At 49.8% G+C, this 16,581-nt stretch overlaps 2 protein-coding genes across 3 annotated transcripts in view; both read right to left on the reverse strand.

The window, feature by feature from the left end:
• Positions 1-1,267: 1,267 nt before the first annotated feature.
• Positions 1,268-14,246, reverse strand: ENDOV (endonuclease V). Of its 2 annotated transcripts, none has more exons than XM_054083442.1 (9): positions 14,200-14,246; positions 12,579-12,750; positions 10,800-10,934; positions 10,332-10,371; positions 10,117-10,229; positions 9,943-10,011; positions 9,178-9,306; positions 3,722-3,798; positions 1,268-2,700 (listed from the first exon to the last, which is right to left on the reverse strand). In XM_054083442.1, exons 1-9 carry the CDS (start codon positions 14,241-14,243, stop codon positions 2,673-2,675), a joined length of 807 nt encoding a protein of 268 aa, XP_053939417.1. In that variant the 5' UTR covers positions 14,244-14,246; the 3' UTR covers positions 1,268-2,672. The 2 variants fall into 2 exon arrangements, with proteins under 2 accessions (XP_053939417.1, XP_053939416.1); XM_054083441.1 differs by having other exon boundaries at positions 1,268-2,703.
• Positions 14,247-14,362: 116 nt separating this feature from the next.
• RNF213 (ring finger protein 213) overlaps positions 14,363-16,581 on the reverse strand; it is a 56,419-nt gene continuing 54,200 nt past the window's right edge. The window contains exons 65-67 of the mRNA XM_054083480.1: positions 16,438-16,527; positions 16,162-16,340; positions 14,363-15,045 (exon numbers count right to left, since the gene is read on the reverse strand). Coding sequence (XP_053939455.1) covers positions 14,892-15,045; positions 16,162-16,340; positions 16,438-16,527 — 423 coding nt within the window. The 3' untranslated portion in view covers positions 14,363-14,891. The remainder of the gene's footprint in view (positions 15,046-16,161; positions 16,341-16,437; positions 16,528-16,581) is intronic.

The raw sequence follows: 16,581 nt of genomic DNA on the forward strand, positions 1-16,581 counted from the left end.
AAACACCAACAAGAAGCGCACACAATCACCAACATATCATGAGAATATAAAACAGTAGCCACTCACCCGCTTCACCCACACAGCAGGGTCAGGAGGAGTTGCAGTCCCATCTGCCACAGAACCTCCTTCTCCTGCAAGGAATCCCCAGGGCACGAGCTGCTCTACTCTCAACAGACCCCTCCTCTAACCCAGCTGAGCCAAACAAGGTACTTCAGCATCGCTGAGATAAATCTGCTGTGGGAGAGGTGTGACCCGGAATTTGGGATGCACCTGGGCTGGTCCCATGTGCTGTAGTGGCTCAGCTCCTCAGGCCAAGTCAAACAGCAAAAAAAAAAGATGCATTTCCCTGGTGTTCTGCCCACAAGAGCTAAGAAACAGATGTCCCCTGCCCACTGAGTGTCATACGTGCTTAGATATGTGACAGGCTGTAGAAGACCCTGTCCCTGCAGCTCAGTGAAGTGCTGCTGCCTGTGTGATTGGAATGAGAAACAGATGAATGCCACTGTTGACAGTGGTTCCATGGCTGGTGGGAAGAGCTGGGAAAAGTCCCAGACCAGTTATTCCCAGTAAGAGCACACTACTTAATGACTCTGCCACGAAGCTCATCGCAAGTCCAGTAGTTTTGGCAGAAGAGGCACGTAGGGTGTCTGTGCTTGGAGCTGAAGGCACCCGGTTGTGTCCTGAGGCGGGGAGCACCGGAAGGGATTCCAGGCGTTCCCACCGCAGCAGACCGTTACGAGAAGACAGCACTGCACAGCAAACCCTTCCTCATTAAGCCAGACTGAGCTTCCTGTTCCAGGGAGAGTGGGATACCCTCAGCCTCCCACAATCCTGTCCCTTGCCAAACCCAGCGTCAGACACCAGCCTGGACGCATCCTCATACCCTGGCCTGCCAGGCAGCCCCTCTACCCCACGTACATCGTAGAGATCAAAGGAACACACTTTCACAGCAACAATTTTCCCTTCCTGGTCTCTGTTCATCCATGTAACAAATTCCCATGTGAAAACAGCTTTGAGGCTTTCCAGGAGATGGCATACTCCTTCTCGGGGCACCCTGTCAGCACCAATGCTCCAGATGACCATCCCACCAGCACTCCAGGGCAGCCAAGTTCTCCAGTTCCTCTCTTCCCCCCCAGCGCTTGGAGAACCATCCCAGGCTCCTGCACAGACACTGCACAGGTGTGAGGAAGGGGCTGAATGTCCCCTGCCCCCAGACCAGCACCGAGACTGAGGTGGCGACGAGAAAAGAGGGACAAAAGCTGCAAAATAAATTTATGCAAAAGTGAAGTTCTCATCAGCATTTAACACAGACCAGAGGAGCCCCGATCCAGAGCACCCCTCTCTCACCCCAGGAAAACATCCTTTTTCCTCTTCAGGCTGGAACCTTACACAGCCATATTTTTTTAAATCAACATGCCAGAGTTTTGGCTGTGTTCAAGAAGCCATCTATCTGCTCCTAGTTTCTTTGGAAGTCGTCGGGAACAACCTGCTGAATCCAACCAGGAACCCACACCTTCGAAGGAAAAGCTTTAGCCCTGCAAACAGGACGTGACTTGCTGTTGATTCAGGAATAGAAACCATTCTGTGCTCCGCTACTAAACCAAAGCTTTGCAAACGACTTGACAGATCGGTCTTGGTCCAAGTGCTCTGGGCACACAGAGCCTAACCTCCTAACCTGACACGAGTGCTCCTGGCCCACTTGGACTGCAAAAACTCAGCCCTGGCACATGGCCACCCTGAATGATTTGTGTATTAGGAAGGACCTCCCTCCCCATTCTCCTTGATGGAAACATCTCCTTTCCCCTGAGATGATCTTCTGCACCACCAGCTCCCCACCTCAGTCACTGCACAGGGGGTGACAGGAACATCAAGTGAGTCTCGGTACCATAACGCCCTCTCATCTGAATTGCACTTCAGCAGCAATGCAGAGCAAGATCCCACCAAGACCAGCAACACCAGAGCACCGTGTGCCCAGCACAAACAGTGCCCCGCACACAGCCACCGCGGTCAGGCAGCTGCTGCACAGCAGTGAGGCAGCTGGCACGCAGAAGCCACTGACACCAGACAGACAGAAAGCTTCTCAGGTACTGGCACTCAGACCTCCGAGTCTCTTCCAAAATCCGCAGCAGACTGTTGGCTTCGTCCTCTCCCATGTGAGTCACACGCCCACCTGAAACACAGCGTCCTCTGCCCGTCTGTTAGGACCATCCGGAGCTGTGTACTGGGCTTCTGTTCCCTGGAGATACACAAAGTGAGTGTCAGAGTACAGGCTGCCTGGACTGGGTGGAAGCTGCTCCAAAAACGATGAGAAAGTAAGTCTCTGTGCCACAGAGTTGTGGTGGGAGCCAAAGACCAGCTCTGGATCTCCTTTACAGCTAAGTTAAGTCTTTGTAAATCATCTTCTGCAATTGCCCAAGTACTTTAGGAAGCTGCTGCAAACTTAGAAGTGTACATTTGCTTACAGAAATAGTTTTAAAATGCTTAAAAATCAACCCTGAGAAATATGCTCTGAACATTTGAAGAGCAGCTGGTCTACCACGCACAGTGGCTGGGGCTGTCCTGACAGATAGCTTTGCAATGCTCTCCCCTGGGGTGGCACTTGACAGAACCACAGTCTTGGTCAAGGAGAGGATCCAGTGAAGAGGAGCCCTGCTGTTTCTTCTGGCATCAAATTAATCATCCAGTTCAGCCTCTTCTTCTCTGCTGGGAACAAAAACAAGGAAGGGTCACAGACTTAAAAAGTAGAAACAGTAAGACCAAATAACTGTTATTTGGTGAATAAGAGGCTCAGACACACAGGTTTTGAGATATAAGTCCATAAATGGAATGAGTTTGGTTTCTCTGCTGCGCAGAACTCCAAATGCCTTTGTGTGAGCTCAGCATTTGTCATGGCAGGAAGGTGTCAGAGGTGTCAGAGATGAAGCTCCAGCCCAAACAGAGGACATCCACCTTAGGCTACCCCCATGGCCTGGCCATGCTGTCCAAAAAGCAGAGAAAGCCCCTTCTTTTGCCTCTGGCTGCCTGACTCAAACAGAGGAGCTGAGCAGAGCACAATGAGTTGCACCATCCAGGTTTCCTAAGGAATCTGTAAGAGCCACCTCAGCCACCATAAGCAATCCCTCACTACTGCCACTGGCAACCTTCATTCCTTCTGATTCATCAGAACCCTCAGAGCAGAATGGGCTTTGAGTCCCAACACACTTTGCTCATCCCTGAGCAGCTCTTCAGGCAACCCAACAACATGCTCCCATGAACTCTGCTGAAGAGGCAGCGTAGCCACCACACAAGGAACTCCTGTGTCTCAGTGGACTTGCAACAGATTTACACCAATAACAGAACAGCCACTGGCCCACATTATGTAAGAGTTGGGGAGCCTGCCCCTCCCCTTGCTTTCTCGGGGCAGAACCCACTCCCTGCAGGGTATTTCTGTAGCCCTCGTGTCACACCTGTAGGCGTTAGTGCTTTGCTTATCACAGGCGCCGGAAACAGACCAAATCCCCAACGACCTTCTCCAGTCCAGGCCACGGTGCTCAGAGAACAAACGTGTGAAGCAGCATGGCTACAATCACCAGAAATCACCCTTTCTGGAGGCAGCACACGTCCCGGTGTCACTTGAGCTCACCTTGTTACCCTGCCTGTCCCCTTAATGCCATTACTGAAGATCATTACATGAGCAGATCCCCTTCGGAGAGGCAGCTGCTTGGGCTGCCCACACACCTACCTCTCTGGCCCAGGAGAGATGACCTCCAGTGGTGAACACAGCTGCTTCCGTATATACTCCCTCGATCTAATATCAGCCTGGAATTAAGGAGGAAAATGAGTGAAAATGGATTGACCAGCCTGCTTGTTGCCTCCCTTTTGTTATCTCAGTCTGCTCCTGCACACTCTGATGTCAGTACATCACTAATAGCTCTTGTATGACTGTGCTGCAAAGAGGAACCTGCATGCTTCTTTCCTTGTTTGGTTTGTGTGCCTCACTGCAAGCTGCTTGGGAAAATGACTTAAAATGAAGAAATAGAGGGTCCCAGACCTCCTGCCTTACTGGAGAACAGTCCCATTTCAGAGGCAGACATGACATTCCCTGAACCCTTGCTGCCTGCCCCTCTACTTCTCCAACAGAAGCTGCTGTACCACTCTCACTCCATAACAGGATCACGTACAGATCTCCACAGTGCTGAGATCCTGTGCATCAGCAAAATGCTCGTAGATAAAGATGCCCAAAACAAATTACTCCCCTTCAGCCTAGGACTCTGCCCACTCCTCTGTTTGTCGGGATCTTCATCCCTTTTGCTCAAAGCCAGCTAAAATCTTCAGCCTATACTGATGTACAAAAGCAGTACATTTCCTGGCTCCCAGAAAGTTGTTAGGAGTGCCAAAACCATATGGATGTGAATGCAGATCTCCGCAGCATTGCAAGGCAATTTAGCAGAAGACAGTGGCACACAGATTCCTCCTCAAAAAGCGGGAATGACTGGAACATTTTATTGACTTGTCCCAGCGCAGCAGAATCCCCCATGGACTCTGCTGCAATAACCTTCACTGTATATTCGGTGAAACAGAAGCTGTGTCCCAGGACTGTGCTAAGAGGGAGTCCCACTGGCGCTGCTTGCAGGTACAGGCTGCAGCCTTCAGGATCACAGCACTCCAAGACCATCCATGGTCTTTATAGCTGTGACACCGTGATGTTCCCAAAAGATTCGCTTTTCTGGGGACTTATCAGCTGAGAAACGGTACTCTGCCCTCCACAGGAAACAGTAAACCAAGAGAAGGAACAAGGCTATGGAGAGGGCTGTGAAGAGCTGGGCAATGAGGCAATCCTGCAAGTGAGTTCCCAAGAAGACACAGGATGAAAAGGGAGAAGCTGGCATTGCCCATTCTTGTACTCAACCCTTTCCTTTCTCTGTTCCAGCAGTTGTACGATGCAGCAACAGATGGAGAAGTACACCACTCATCTGCTGCATATCCTTTTCCCTAGGCAAGAGCTTGGCTTATTCTGCCTATGCGATGGTAATTATGCAGCTAAAGCAGGTAAAAACATCCACTAAAAGCAAACAGAGATGAGATACAAGCACATCCCTGGCTCTATCGCTCCTTGGCAGCAGTTGCAGGGCACGTGACTAACAGACCTTTCACACTATCCTACCTCATGAGTCCAAAGGCAAAGCTGCCAAGGAAGATAACGCCTTGGCTGTATCCCTGCTCTGGACACTGCTTTCCAGAACCAAAATCAAAAGGAGTAATAGGAGTAATGTTGATAGTCTACAAAACTCACAGTTTACTGCTCTCCACACTTGAGATTGGTCTTGGAAACCATCACCAAACCTCAACAAACCCATCCTCATGCAAGCTCTCAGTTCCTCCCTTCCTCTTCTGATAAGATCCTCCTGTGGCATGAGCCCTTCCGAGCTCACCCATAAAACCAGATTGCTGTGTCTTATCAGCAGTGCAGGACAGCATGCTGTGAGAGTGGGGCAAGGAGAACACCAATGGAAATCCCAAGAGCTATAGAAAGTGTTACTGGGCATTTACTGGATGATCTTGTTACCCAAAAGGGTTATTGTTCAGCTTTCCAGTGCAGAATATCCTTACGTGCTATCACAAGCATACAGATCTTGGGCTCTTGGCCAACTTTGAGAACTGGCAGTTGATTTCCACACTCCCTCAAAGTTTCCTCCTCTTTTAGAAACTTCCATTCTCAAAGACACCGCTTCACCATGACATTTTAGAGCAGCTGCTGTGCCCCACCTCAAAGGCAGTCTCCTTCCACTTAAAAAACAGTATGCGACCTTCTCAGCTGGAAAAGCTTCACAGCACATGACAATCATGCTAATAAAGTGGGTTAACGCATCCCCAGTGGCTGTCCTTGAAGCATTTGCTACTCTCCTTTCTGTTCTACTTCTGAAGAGTCCCTCCTGTACCTCAAGAAGCTCCCCATCAGCTCTCCATCCCCACCTCTCCCAGTCAGACCTCTCAGATGGAGGCTCTGCCTGCTTATTGCTGGAAACTCAGCTTCACAACTGCTTAACAATTCTGCAAGCTCAAGAATGAAAAATAGTTACGTAAGGGGTGGTTTGTTTGGGAGATTTTTTTTCCCTTCTCTCTATAATTGGACAGTTTCATAACTGAACTGACAAATAACTTTGATCACTTTTCAGGATAAGAGATTACGTGATGTATTTTATAACAAGGGAAGGAGGTTGTTCAATACAGTCCCTGCTGGGAGATCAAGGTAGCAAAAGTCACGTCTGTAAACTATTTTTCTAGGGAAGAAAAACCCCAACCACATTCTGCTGGTAATAGAAACTAATGTTTGATCAGGTGGCAAGTTGCTGGCCAGTCCTCACTCCTAACACAGCACTGAGAGACAGCTTAACCCAGCGTATTAACCAAGAGGCTAATCAATAAGATGGATAACTGTCCTGTAATAATCCTCACAGATTGTTTCTATTTTTGGAGGGGACTAGTGCTGGCATTAGGGTCTGGAATTGTTGCTTTGCCTATTTTATGAGGGGCAGTTGTGATCTCTAAGCACACAGCAAGCATGCAGTAGGGGGCACATCCAAAGGAAGTTAAGAGTCTCAGCGTATCAGCTGTTTGCCATCTCCACTGGGAAGCAGGAGCTATTTACACAGAGGAGAGAGATGATGGCTTATTTTGCAGTTTTCCTAAGGACAAGCGTTTAATATTTCACATGATGTGACCTGCAGAAACTCACAGCTCTGGGCAGGCCTACTTCTGTCCTTCTTGGTGGGCTGGAGCAACATCAGGCCATCCCATCATCCCCAGCCTGAGCCAGCAGGAACCAGCCGGGCAAGGTGCCAGCTGGAGATAAAAGGATCATCGAGTGAGCTGGAGGCTGGTGTGCAGCCGACCAGGAACCTGACACAGCGAGAGCAGAGGAATCGGTCCCAGTGCAATCCTTGTCAGCTGGAAAGTGTTAAAAGCTTCTGTTTCCCTGCTGTGCATGGGGACGCTGGGTCTGAGCAAGCTTGGAGCATGGGCAGACACAGGAGAGAGGGGTTCTGAACTCTGCCAGAAGCAGGAAAGGGCAGTGGCTCTCAGTAGGGTTTGGTATTGTTCCACTGTCACTCAGTCTTATTTTTCTGGGATGACAGCTTCTGTCTACCTCAATCCCCATCTGGGTGGCTCCAAATGACCAACGCTTTACAGAAGAACCTCAAAATTTCACAAGCTGGCTGTGCAGAGAGATCACCCCCATGCAAGCAAAACCCTCCCAGATCAACCTTGCTCTTACATGCAGAACAGGGACTACGTGTGATGTAAATACTGATTGGAAGTGGTAAAGAAAGATCACTTCTCTCACTTGTATCACAGCCACGGTTCCTTTGGCAGCATGGCCACATTGGAGGGTGAATGTAAATCAAACTGCTTCTGCCTAGATACTGCAGGGACATACACCCTGTACAGACTGGCCAGTCATACCTCTTGGAAGGTAGAAGGTTTGGGTTCCCACCACAGCTGCACAACACCACAAGTGCTGCAGCACAGTACAGCCTTCACACAAACCACAGACAGCCCCAAAAAAGTCTGGGGAGTTGAGCTCTCTTAAGAGCATTTTAATTCTAGGGCTACAGGCACTGACACACTAAGAGCTAATGGTCCACAAGTCTTTCACAACACGGGGAAAGCCATATCATCCACCAGGTCTGTGTGCTTGTTCTGGGGAAGCACCACACCTAAAAGGCTGTCATCCACAGCAGGATTCTCCGTCTTCTGTTTCCTAACGCCAGCTTTAGGTGTTAAAGAGCTGAGGCTTCCAGCACTGCCCTGTGTCAAGATCTGTGACAGTTACCATGCAGAGCAACTGCAACATGGAGAAGTTCTATTGAAAGGTTTAAACGTCCTCATCTCCTGCCATCCCTCCATCTCTACAATAAACATATTCTTTTTTTAGATTTTTCATCTCTCTTTAAGCAAAGCGACAAAAATTCATTCCATCACTTTAAATAAAGGTCACAGTTAGAGAACTGGAAGTGTCTCGGAACAGAGAAAAATACTGGAGCTAGTTGGAAATGAAATGAGGGTGATGAAAAGCTCCAAGACACCTTTTTACTCCGAAGGGAATGCTTTTCCCCTTTCCTCTGAACATGCAAACTGCAGAGCTAGCTCAGAGCTCTGCGGAGGCACCTCTCCCTTGCTGGAAGAGATTACATAAGAAGATCTATCAGCCTACTCCCGTCTGGCAGGTAGTGGTTTGTGAGATCAGAAACTCCAGTTCTGCTATGGACGCTTCAAGGTTTGTTTTGCTCTAAGGTGTTAGATTCTTGTCTGGTTTATAACTAAATACTCAAGACTCTACTTTCAGAGAACACTGCAGAGAACGAGAAACTCCTGTGCGCAGAGACTGCGTAACAGCCCTCAGCAGGATTGCCACAGCGCTGCTCTGAGGAGCTGCAGAGCAAAGGTGCCCAGACACTGGACAAGCACAGAGGTGCAGCAATGCGAACGTTGAGTGCCAGGGCAGCATCACAAACACAGACACCTAAAGGGACCTTGCTCCCTGGGCAGTCGCTGGGTCTGGTCTGCTTGAGCCGCTTACAGCAGGATGACCCTAAAAGCAGGGATGCACACTGCAGGGTAGAAGTCCCAGCGGCTTTGCACTTCTCAGGATCCTTTCCTTAAGCCCCTGCTTCGATTCCATCAGTCTGAAGCTGAGCCTTGGTGGCAGCTGCGGCTCACTGACAGTGATCCAGTGCTGTCACCTACCGGCTGGCTGCCACCCCAGAGCCTGCAGCTCCTTGCGGAGTGCAGCAGCAAGGGAAAGCTCAGAAGAGCAGCACTGCAGTCTGTGCTAGGCTCAAAATGCCCAGGAAAACTGCATTTCCAACTCCTGTGGATTAACAACAGGATCACAGAAGTTGTCTGCAGAGAGGAACCAAGAAATCAGTCAGGCTGGATCTGCAGTAAGGGCTACGTGTGCTTCCAGGCACTGCAGCAGAAGAATGCGCAAGGAAGAAGGAAAGATCGGTTGACTACCACGTAAACAACACCACAACAGGCTGGGGAGAAAAGGCCAGCAAGAAGGGTGCCAGTTCCAGATAAGTGGCAAACCGAGGCTCTGAAATATTGCCACAGACTTGGTTGGCATCCACAGCCCCCTCCACTGCCTGCTTCCCAACCCCAGGCCTTCCTTCCCCTTCCTCAGCTTCCCTGTACCTGGCGGATGGGCTCTGGGATCCGATACTTGCAGCAGGACTTGACTAGATGCACAGCTGTCTCCAGGCACACCTTGTGACCCACAGAGATATAAAGCGGCTTAGAGCTGTTGCTGCAGCTACGCAGGGCCTATGCGTTCAGAAACAAGAAAGATCAAATACTTAAGAGGCTTATTTTAATAAACACAGAGTAGCAGATGAATTATAAGCTAGCCAGTTGCCTTCAGAAGGTGGGATGGTGGCTCTGTATTTGGTAACTCCTAGACTTCTTGACCCTCTACTTTCCAGTACCTCATAGGGATTGTGTGCCCTTTTGCACCCCTGTGGCCCTTCCTCAAATGCCTTCCACTGCTCTGGGAAGCAGTGAAACTTGCTAATACAGACTATGTTGAAATAACACCAGTTTTTTACAGCTGACCATTTCCTGTGCAGCGCTCCACTGCACCAGACGCTCCCTTGCTGCATCCTGGTAAGGTGCTACAGAATCGGCACCTCTCCATGACTGTGGGTGACAAACAGGGGTGCTGCAGCACGGCACCTCAGACGCCACAGCCAGGGGCGTGGATATCCAACACCTGAACTGTCAACTCTTTCTACAAATGTTTTTGCCTCCAGAAAGTGGAAAGCAGTGTTACCCACTCCCACCATACCCCCTGAGCCAGAACTGAGACAATCCCACTACAGATGCAACATCTTCCAGCGCTCCCAGCTACAGAAAGCTGCAAGACTTGATGGTCAAGTGAAAAGGAAACTCCCCGCAGCTTACCATGCCCAGGACTCTCCCTGATGTGCCCATCAGTGGGAATGTATCTCCTTCCTTTTGCAGGGAACGAATCTAGGGATAAACACAAGGTCAGTTGAATAGAAAGTACTTGTTTGCAGCTGTCCCAGTTCTCTTGGGATATTAAAGAGCGCAAATAAATTCCCAGCCTGGTCTAACCTGCTCTCTGTGCAGCTCATCCTTGACCAAACCATCCACTTGCAGGAGATTCTTGGCCACTCCAATGCATGGCAGATCCGTCAGGACTCCGAGGTGACAGGCTACACCAAATCCTGACAAAAATAAATCACTGTAACTGCAGGATGCCAGAGAACAGGAATCTCATGTGGCAGCATGGGGATGATGGAGAGCAGGGCTCTTCAGTAACATCCTACCTCTGTGATGGAGAAGGCCATTCCCATCTACAAGGAGGACCTGAAAAAGCCGAACAAGAATGTTAATTCCTGCATACTGAGAGCCATTACGATAAGCAAACATAGATGCTGGCCCTGTGAGGAAGAAGTCTGTCTCAGTCCCTTTGCTTCTCTCTGTAGGGGTTTTCCCACAGTGCTGTCTACACCTGGCCCTCAAGGATCGGCAGCATGAGCCAGCAGCACTCTTCACCAGCACTGCACACAGAACCGGACTCCCATCACCAAGACAGACCTGGCTGTTCTTGGCTTAGGATCTCTGATCCCTAAGGAAAGGGTAACAGATGTTTCGATACAACTCTGACACTGCCCTTTCCACTCTGCCAATGGAAAACAGCCACACAATGCGGTCTTAGCAGAGGGAGGAACACCATTCAGCATCACCCTACACCCTCGTGACATCTGAGCTTGGGACAAAGAAATATGCCACACCTGAGGTTTGAGCCTGGGCTCCTTCTGCTGAAGCCTCTGAACAGCTTCCACCAGGAATGGGACCTCTCGGAAGGCGAGGAATCCTGACACATATGGGGCGTTCACAGCCACCATCTGGTAATCCTCGTACAGCACCTGGGAGCAGTGGAACAGTGCAGAGAAAATGACCTCCAGGACTTTGCTGGCTGTTTCCTGACTGTTACAGAGACATCTCTTCTAGTTTACGTCCCTTACTCCCATCCTTTTAAAATACTCTGCTTTTGGATCTCTCCCACAAAGCCAAGGTTGTCAGGCTGTGTCAGTCTGTCACTCAGTTAAAGCAGGGGTGGATAGTGGACCGCTGGCAGAAGAGAGCTGGACGTCACCCACCACACCCTGAGTGAGAGCAAAGTGCTTGAAACAAAATCAGGACAGCTCTTCAAGTACCCAGCCGGGCCTTCCAGATTCCCCCAGTCAGAGCACTGTCAAAAGGCCTTTGTTTATAGGCAGGGAAAGGCCAAAAGAAACCCTGTCTGACAGGAGAAACAAACTTCCATGCAGGGTAAGTCAAGAATCAAGGCAGAATTTGAAATTCATTTCATAAAAATCCCAGTGGTTTGCACCAAATTTTATTTTTCTGCTTGTTATAGGTTTTACACTTAAAGATCATTTTTATATCATTTTCAAAGCTGGGAAACAGGCCAAAAATCTTTATTAAGTCAAGTAAAATGACTGTGGGATGCCGGATTCATGGTGGTTTTGAACAGACTTTTATACGTCACAGCCCATATTATGAGTTGATTGCCAGCGAGAACTCACAAATATGGCACGTGCTGTTTGAGTTCCTCAAACGATTTCATTTCCTCTCTTAATCAGCACCAAATCCCAATGATCCTTTTTGTCTCCCTCTGGACAGGGACTGACTAATTTCCAGTGTGCCTCTACGCCAGTTATGGACCTCTGTGCCTGAACACGGGCTGCATCCCGTCCCGGTATTCTTAAATTTACCAGCTCCCTGGAACGCACACCAAAGCTATCCCTCCACACCTTGCAACTCCCTGTAATCCCAAGAATCTCCAGAGGTTTGCATCACATCTCCTAAACTCACGTCTACACCCTCACAGGTGCTTTTTCCCTGTTTCTTGCTGAACAGATGGTGGGAGGCTCTGCTAAACACACATAGAATCATAAAATTGTTTGTTTGGAAAAAAACTTTGAAATCATCAGGCCTAACCATACCTGTCCACTACTAAACCACATCCCTGAGCACCTCATCCACCCACTTTTAAATCTCTCCCGGGATGGTCACTCCACCACTTCCCTGGGTAGCCTCTGCCAGTGCCTGGCAGAGAACCCTTTCAGTGAAGAGTTTTTTCCTAATATTCAACCTAAACCACCTCTGGTACAACTTGAGCGCATTTCCTCTCATCCTATCCTTTGTTACTTTGGAGAAGAGACCAGCAGGCACCACATTACAACCTCCTTTCAGGCAGTCATAAAAAGCAATGAGGTCTCCCCTCAACCTCCTTTTCTCCAGGCTAAACAACCCTGGGTTCCTCAGCTGCTCCTCGTAACACTTGTTCTCCAGTGCCTTCCCCAGCTTTGCTGCCCTTCTCTGGACACATTTCAGTGCCTCAATGTCCTTACAGTGAGGGGCCCACTATATGCGTGGTAACGTGCTGATGTCCGTGAGGCACAGGTGTGGTGAACAGTGGCATTTGGGCAAGTTTTCCATGAGAAGCCTGGCATTTTTGCACCAGGACAAGGCCCTGCAGAGCAAGGCTGCCCACTGGCCATTACCTCCAGGGCTGGGAAGCTGAGAACGACCAGGGACGCACAGGCAGTGGTGTCATCTCCTTTGGTATAGGACAGATCCACGCCTCCCACTCGCTCCAGTCCTGTGAAGTCAGGATCTTCCTGCCACTCCTCGGTGTCCTCCTCCACTACGCTGGCTCTTAACTGGGTCTGCTTTCTGGGGAAGAGACTGTGCTGGCACCAGGCCCCTCCACCCCACACCAGGCTTAGGAGGAGCCCATGGACCCAGCTCCACAGGGCCCCAACACTTGTGGGGATGCAGGAACCCAACTTGATTTCCTCAGAAATTTAAGATAGAAAATATTTTAAATAGAATAGACATTTTAAATAGAAAAAAAAATCTTTGCATTCTAGTTTCCCACTTGTTTTCTAGTAATAAAAGCCATTCAGGTTTTTAAAAGCTGTTTTTTTTTTTCTTATAAGACACAGATAAGATACTATACAATTCACTACATGAAGTTTAACAAGGGCAAGTGCCAGACTTTGCAACTGGGACATGGTAACCGTGGGTATCCATACAGACTGGCAAGCAAGAGGCTGGAGAGCAGCCCTGCGGAAAGGAACTTGGGGGTTCTGGGCAACCTGGACACAAGCCAGCAGTGCCATGGCTGCCAAGAGGGCCAACTGTGTCTTGGGGTGCTTGGGTTGTTGTGACCCAAGTGCAGGACTGAGTACTAGGCCTTGCCGAACCCCATCCCATTAGCATCAGCCCATGGATCCAGCCTGTCCTGATCCCTCTGCAGAGCCTCCCTGCTCTCCAGTCCACGGACTAAGTCTGCTCAGGTTCTTCAGAGCCCTCCAGCCCACGGACCCAGCCTGGCCAAGCTCCTCAAAGCCTCCAGCCCATTGACCCAGCCTGGCCAAGTCCCTCAGAGCCTCCAGCCCACAGACCCAGCCTGGCCAGGTCCCTCAGAGCCTGAGCCTCCAGCCCTTGGACCCAGCCTGGCCAGGCTCCTCAAAGCCTCCAGCCCATTGACCCAGCCTGGCCAGGCTCCTCAAAGCCTCCAGCCCATTGACACAGCCTGGCCAGGTTCCTCAGAGCCTCCAGCCCATTGACACAGCCTGGCCAGATTCCGCAGAGCCCTCCAGCTCATGGACCCAGCCTGGCCAGATTCCGCAGAGTCTCCATCCCATGGGCCCAGCCTGGCAGGACCCTCAGAGCTTCCAGCCCACAGACTCATCCTGATCAGGTTCCTCAGAGCCCTCCAGCCAACCGATCCAGACTGGCCAGGTCCCTCATACCCCTCCAGCCCACGCATCCAGCCTGGCCAGGTCCCTCATACCCCTCCAGCCCACAGACCCATCCTGCCCAGGTCCCTCATACCCCTCCAGCCCACAGACCCATCCTGCCCAGGTCCCTCATACCCCTCCAGCCCACAGACCCATCCTGCCCAGGTCCCTCATACCCCTCCAGCCCACAGACCCATCCTGCCCAGGTCCCTCATACCCCTCCACCCACAGACCCATCCTGCCCAGGTCCCTCCCCGCTCTCCAGCCCTTGGACCCAGCCTGGCCAGGTCTCTCCGAGCCCTCCAGCCCCCCGTTCCATCCCGGCCCTGTCCCTCCCGCTCTCCACCCCTCGCCCCGCCGCGCCCCCCGCTGTTACCGTTCCCACTCGCTCAAGGTTCCGCCCGGAACCCGCCCCGCCATGACCCCGGTGCCCCACCCTTTCCGCCCCGCCATGGCTCCCCTGCCCTCTCCCCTTTCCGCCCCCCCCGGCAACGCGTTCCGCCGCGACCGTTCCGGGCAGGAGACGCTAAGAGCGAAAAACCAGTTTTATTAGGAAAAAGCTGCGGGAAAAGGGGCTTTGCTCCGGAAATAAGGCGGCAGCGAGCAGCGCAGGCTCGGGCAGTGGAGGTTGTGCCTTGGTCCAGGGCGATGAGGTGTCCAGAGAAAGGGAGTTTGGGGAGTAAAACACCTTCCTAAGCTCTAGGGAGTGATGCTTTGTTATAAAATCCTGTGCTTGGGGAGGGACTTTGAGGCTTTTGGGGTTGGTTTTTTTTTTGTCTGGGGGGTTTGCTTGCTTGGTTTGTTTTGGATTTTTCTTTTTCTTTTTCTTTTTTTTTTTTTTAATGATGCCTTAAAAAAAATCTGTCTCTCCACCCTCATCTTTGAGGGTGAAAGCACCTCATCTTTGCATCATTATTTTGGTACCAAGGCTAACAAAAAAAAAAAGCAAACAAGCAAACCTCGAAAGCAAGGCCCTGAGCTTCCATTCTCATGGACACCATGTGTCTGCGGCACTAAAATCCCCCTGGCATGAGGGAAAAGCAGACAGCACAAGCAGTGATAGCGATCCTACGCTTCCTTGTGCTCCCTTTTGAAGAGAGCGGCTGCTTTCCAGGTAGCAACAACATGAGAGAGAAAAATCTCATCTGGTAATGTCTCTTCCAGCTCTGCAGCTAACTCCGGGTCTTTTACATCAATGTCTGGAAGCAACCATTCCTTCAGTCTGGAAAACAAAGGACAACAGTAGTATTAATAGCCTGTGTACAGCAAACTACAAAAGCCACTCTATTTTGTGCGGTAGGAAGGCACCAACAGGGTTTCAATATGTGTATTTTGTAATGAGAGGTATTAAACAGCCCGACAGACTGACAGAGAGGCTAAAGGTCCCAGGAATGGGAGTCTACGGGTCAGAACCAAGCTGTTAGGGCCAAAGGGGGTGTGTGGAAAGCTGAGTGTGTTCCTCTGAGTGACTGCAGAAGTACGTGTGTTTATCTTTAGCACTCATGAAAAGCAACTCCTGGTATATACCAGCAGTGTTCTCAAAATAGCTGGTGTAAGATGCAGAGAAGTCATACGTGCCAGAAACAGGCAGTGTGCCTTAAAACTATTTGCATATTCTTACTGTTGCTGCTTGTGTTTGAAAAACGTTAATTTAGCTGAAGAATTAGGGCCCAATTAAAATAAGATTAGAATTATAGGTTATGTATATTGTATTTAGCATTTGATAGATATTGTGTTTAGCATTTAATTTTGTTGATCTTTATAGTTAAGTTTGTGCAGACTTTGTGTCTGTCTTTGTAGACAGTGATGGTTTTCTCACAGACCACATATAACCTTCACAAGTATGGATTAGGGAGTGCTTAGAAAGAATGTACTGACAACCTTATCCGAGCAGAGCCTACGCTTTTACTAACAACCTTATCTGAACACAGTCTACATTTGTGAAGGCCAGAAGCATACCAAGGGCAGTCAAATGAAGATAAGGAAATGCTGGTGTCCACACAAATGATGAGACAGTCCTCAAATACATATGCATGAAGAAATGATGTAATCTGTTGAATATACATTGGATTGCGAAACACTTAAGGGTTAAATTGCAGACGCGCCGGGATCGTCTAGGAACCTGATTTGGGTTTGAATACCCCTGGTTCCCAGGGCCTCGAAATAAAGCACCACATATAACCTACCTGGAATGGTTATGTGTTTGTCTCTATGCTAACACTTGTGTCCAGCAGGGCAGGCATTTGCCAAGGGAACCCTTTCCACCACATGCGTTTTCAGAGGCAGAGAAGCTTAAGTTACTAACTGTGGGTTGGTTTGGGCTGCATAAATCTGTTACCTCCAGTCGGGTTTGAATTCGTCCACAGCTCGGACACGTCTCAGCTTCAGGGTGATCATCTCATGGAGCTCCTGCAGGAAGGTTTCCAGCCTTGAGTGGACAAGGAAGGTGTTAAGGAGCTTGGCAATCTCTGGACTGAGCTCTTCTTGGTAGGCTGGGCTGACATCTTCAAAAGGTTCCTAAAAAAAACCCACAACCAACCATACACATTTCAGCACCTTCCTTTAGAGAAAAGGGAGCAGCTGATTAGATACTGGAGTTACCAGAGTACCTTACCCTTTTAAGGCGCAGAAGCTGCTCAGATTTGCGGGTAGAGAGGAGTTGCCATAGGGCTATAGTGTGCTTTAGGTGGCATCGTCTAAAGGCCTGAAAGAAAAACACGTATATGGAGCAAAACAGGATGCAAGGGATGTGTTTAGG

This window comes from Cuculus canorus, chromosome 18 (assembly GCF_017976375.1).
Source record: "Cuculus canorus isolate bCucCan1 chromosome 18, bCucCan1.pri, whole genome shotgun sequence".
Lineage (NCBI taxonomy): Eukaryota > Metazoa > Chordata > Aves > Cuculiformes > Cuculidae > Cuculus > Cuculus canorus.

Coding starts and splice junctions, on each gene's coding strand:
- ENDOV (XM_054083441.1), bottom strand. CDS start 14,243: ATGGCGGGGCGGGTTCCGGGCGGAACCTTGAGCGAGTGGGAACG. Junction 10,935..12,578: donor TCAGCTTCCCAGCCCTGGAG/GTAATGGCCAGT, acceptor CACTGCTCCCAG/GTGCTGTACGAGGATTACCA. Junction 9,307..9,942: donor CAGGGAGAGTCCTGGGCATG/GTAAGCTGCGGG, acceptor CTGAACGCATAG/GCCCTGCGTAGCTGCAGCAA.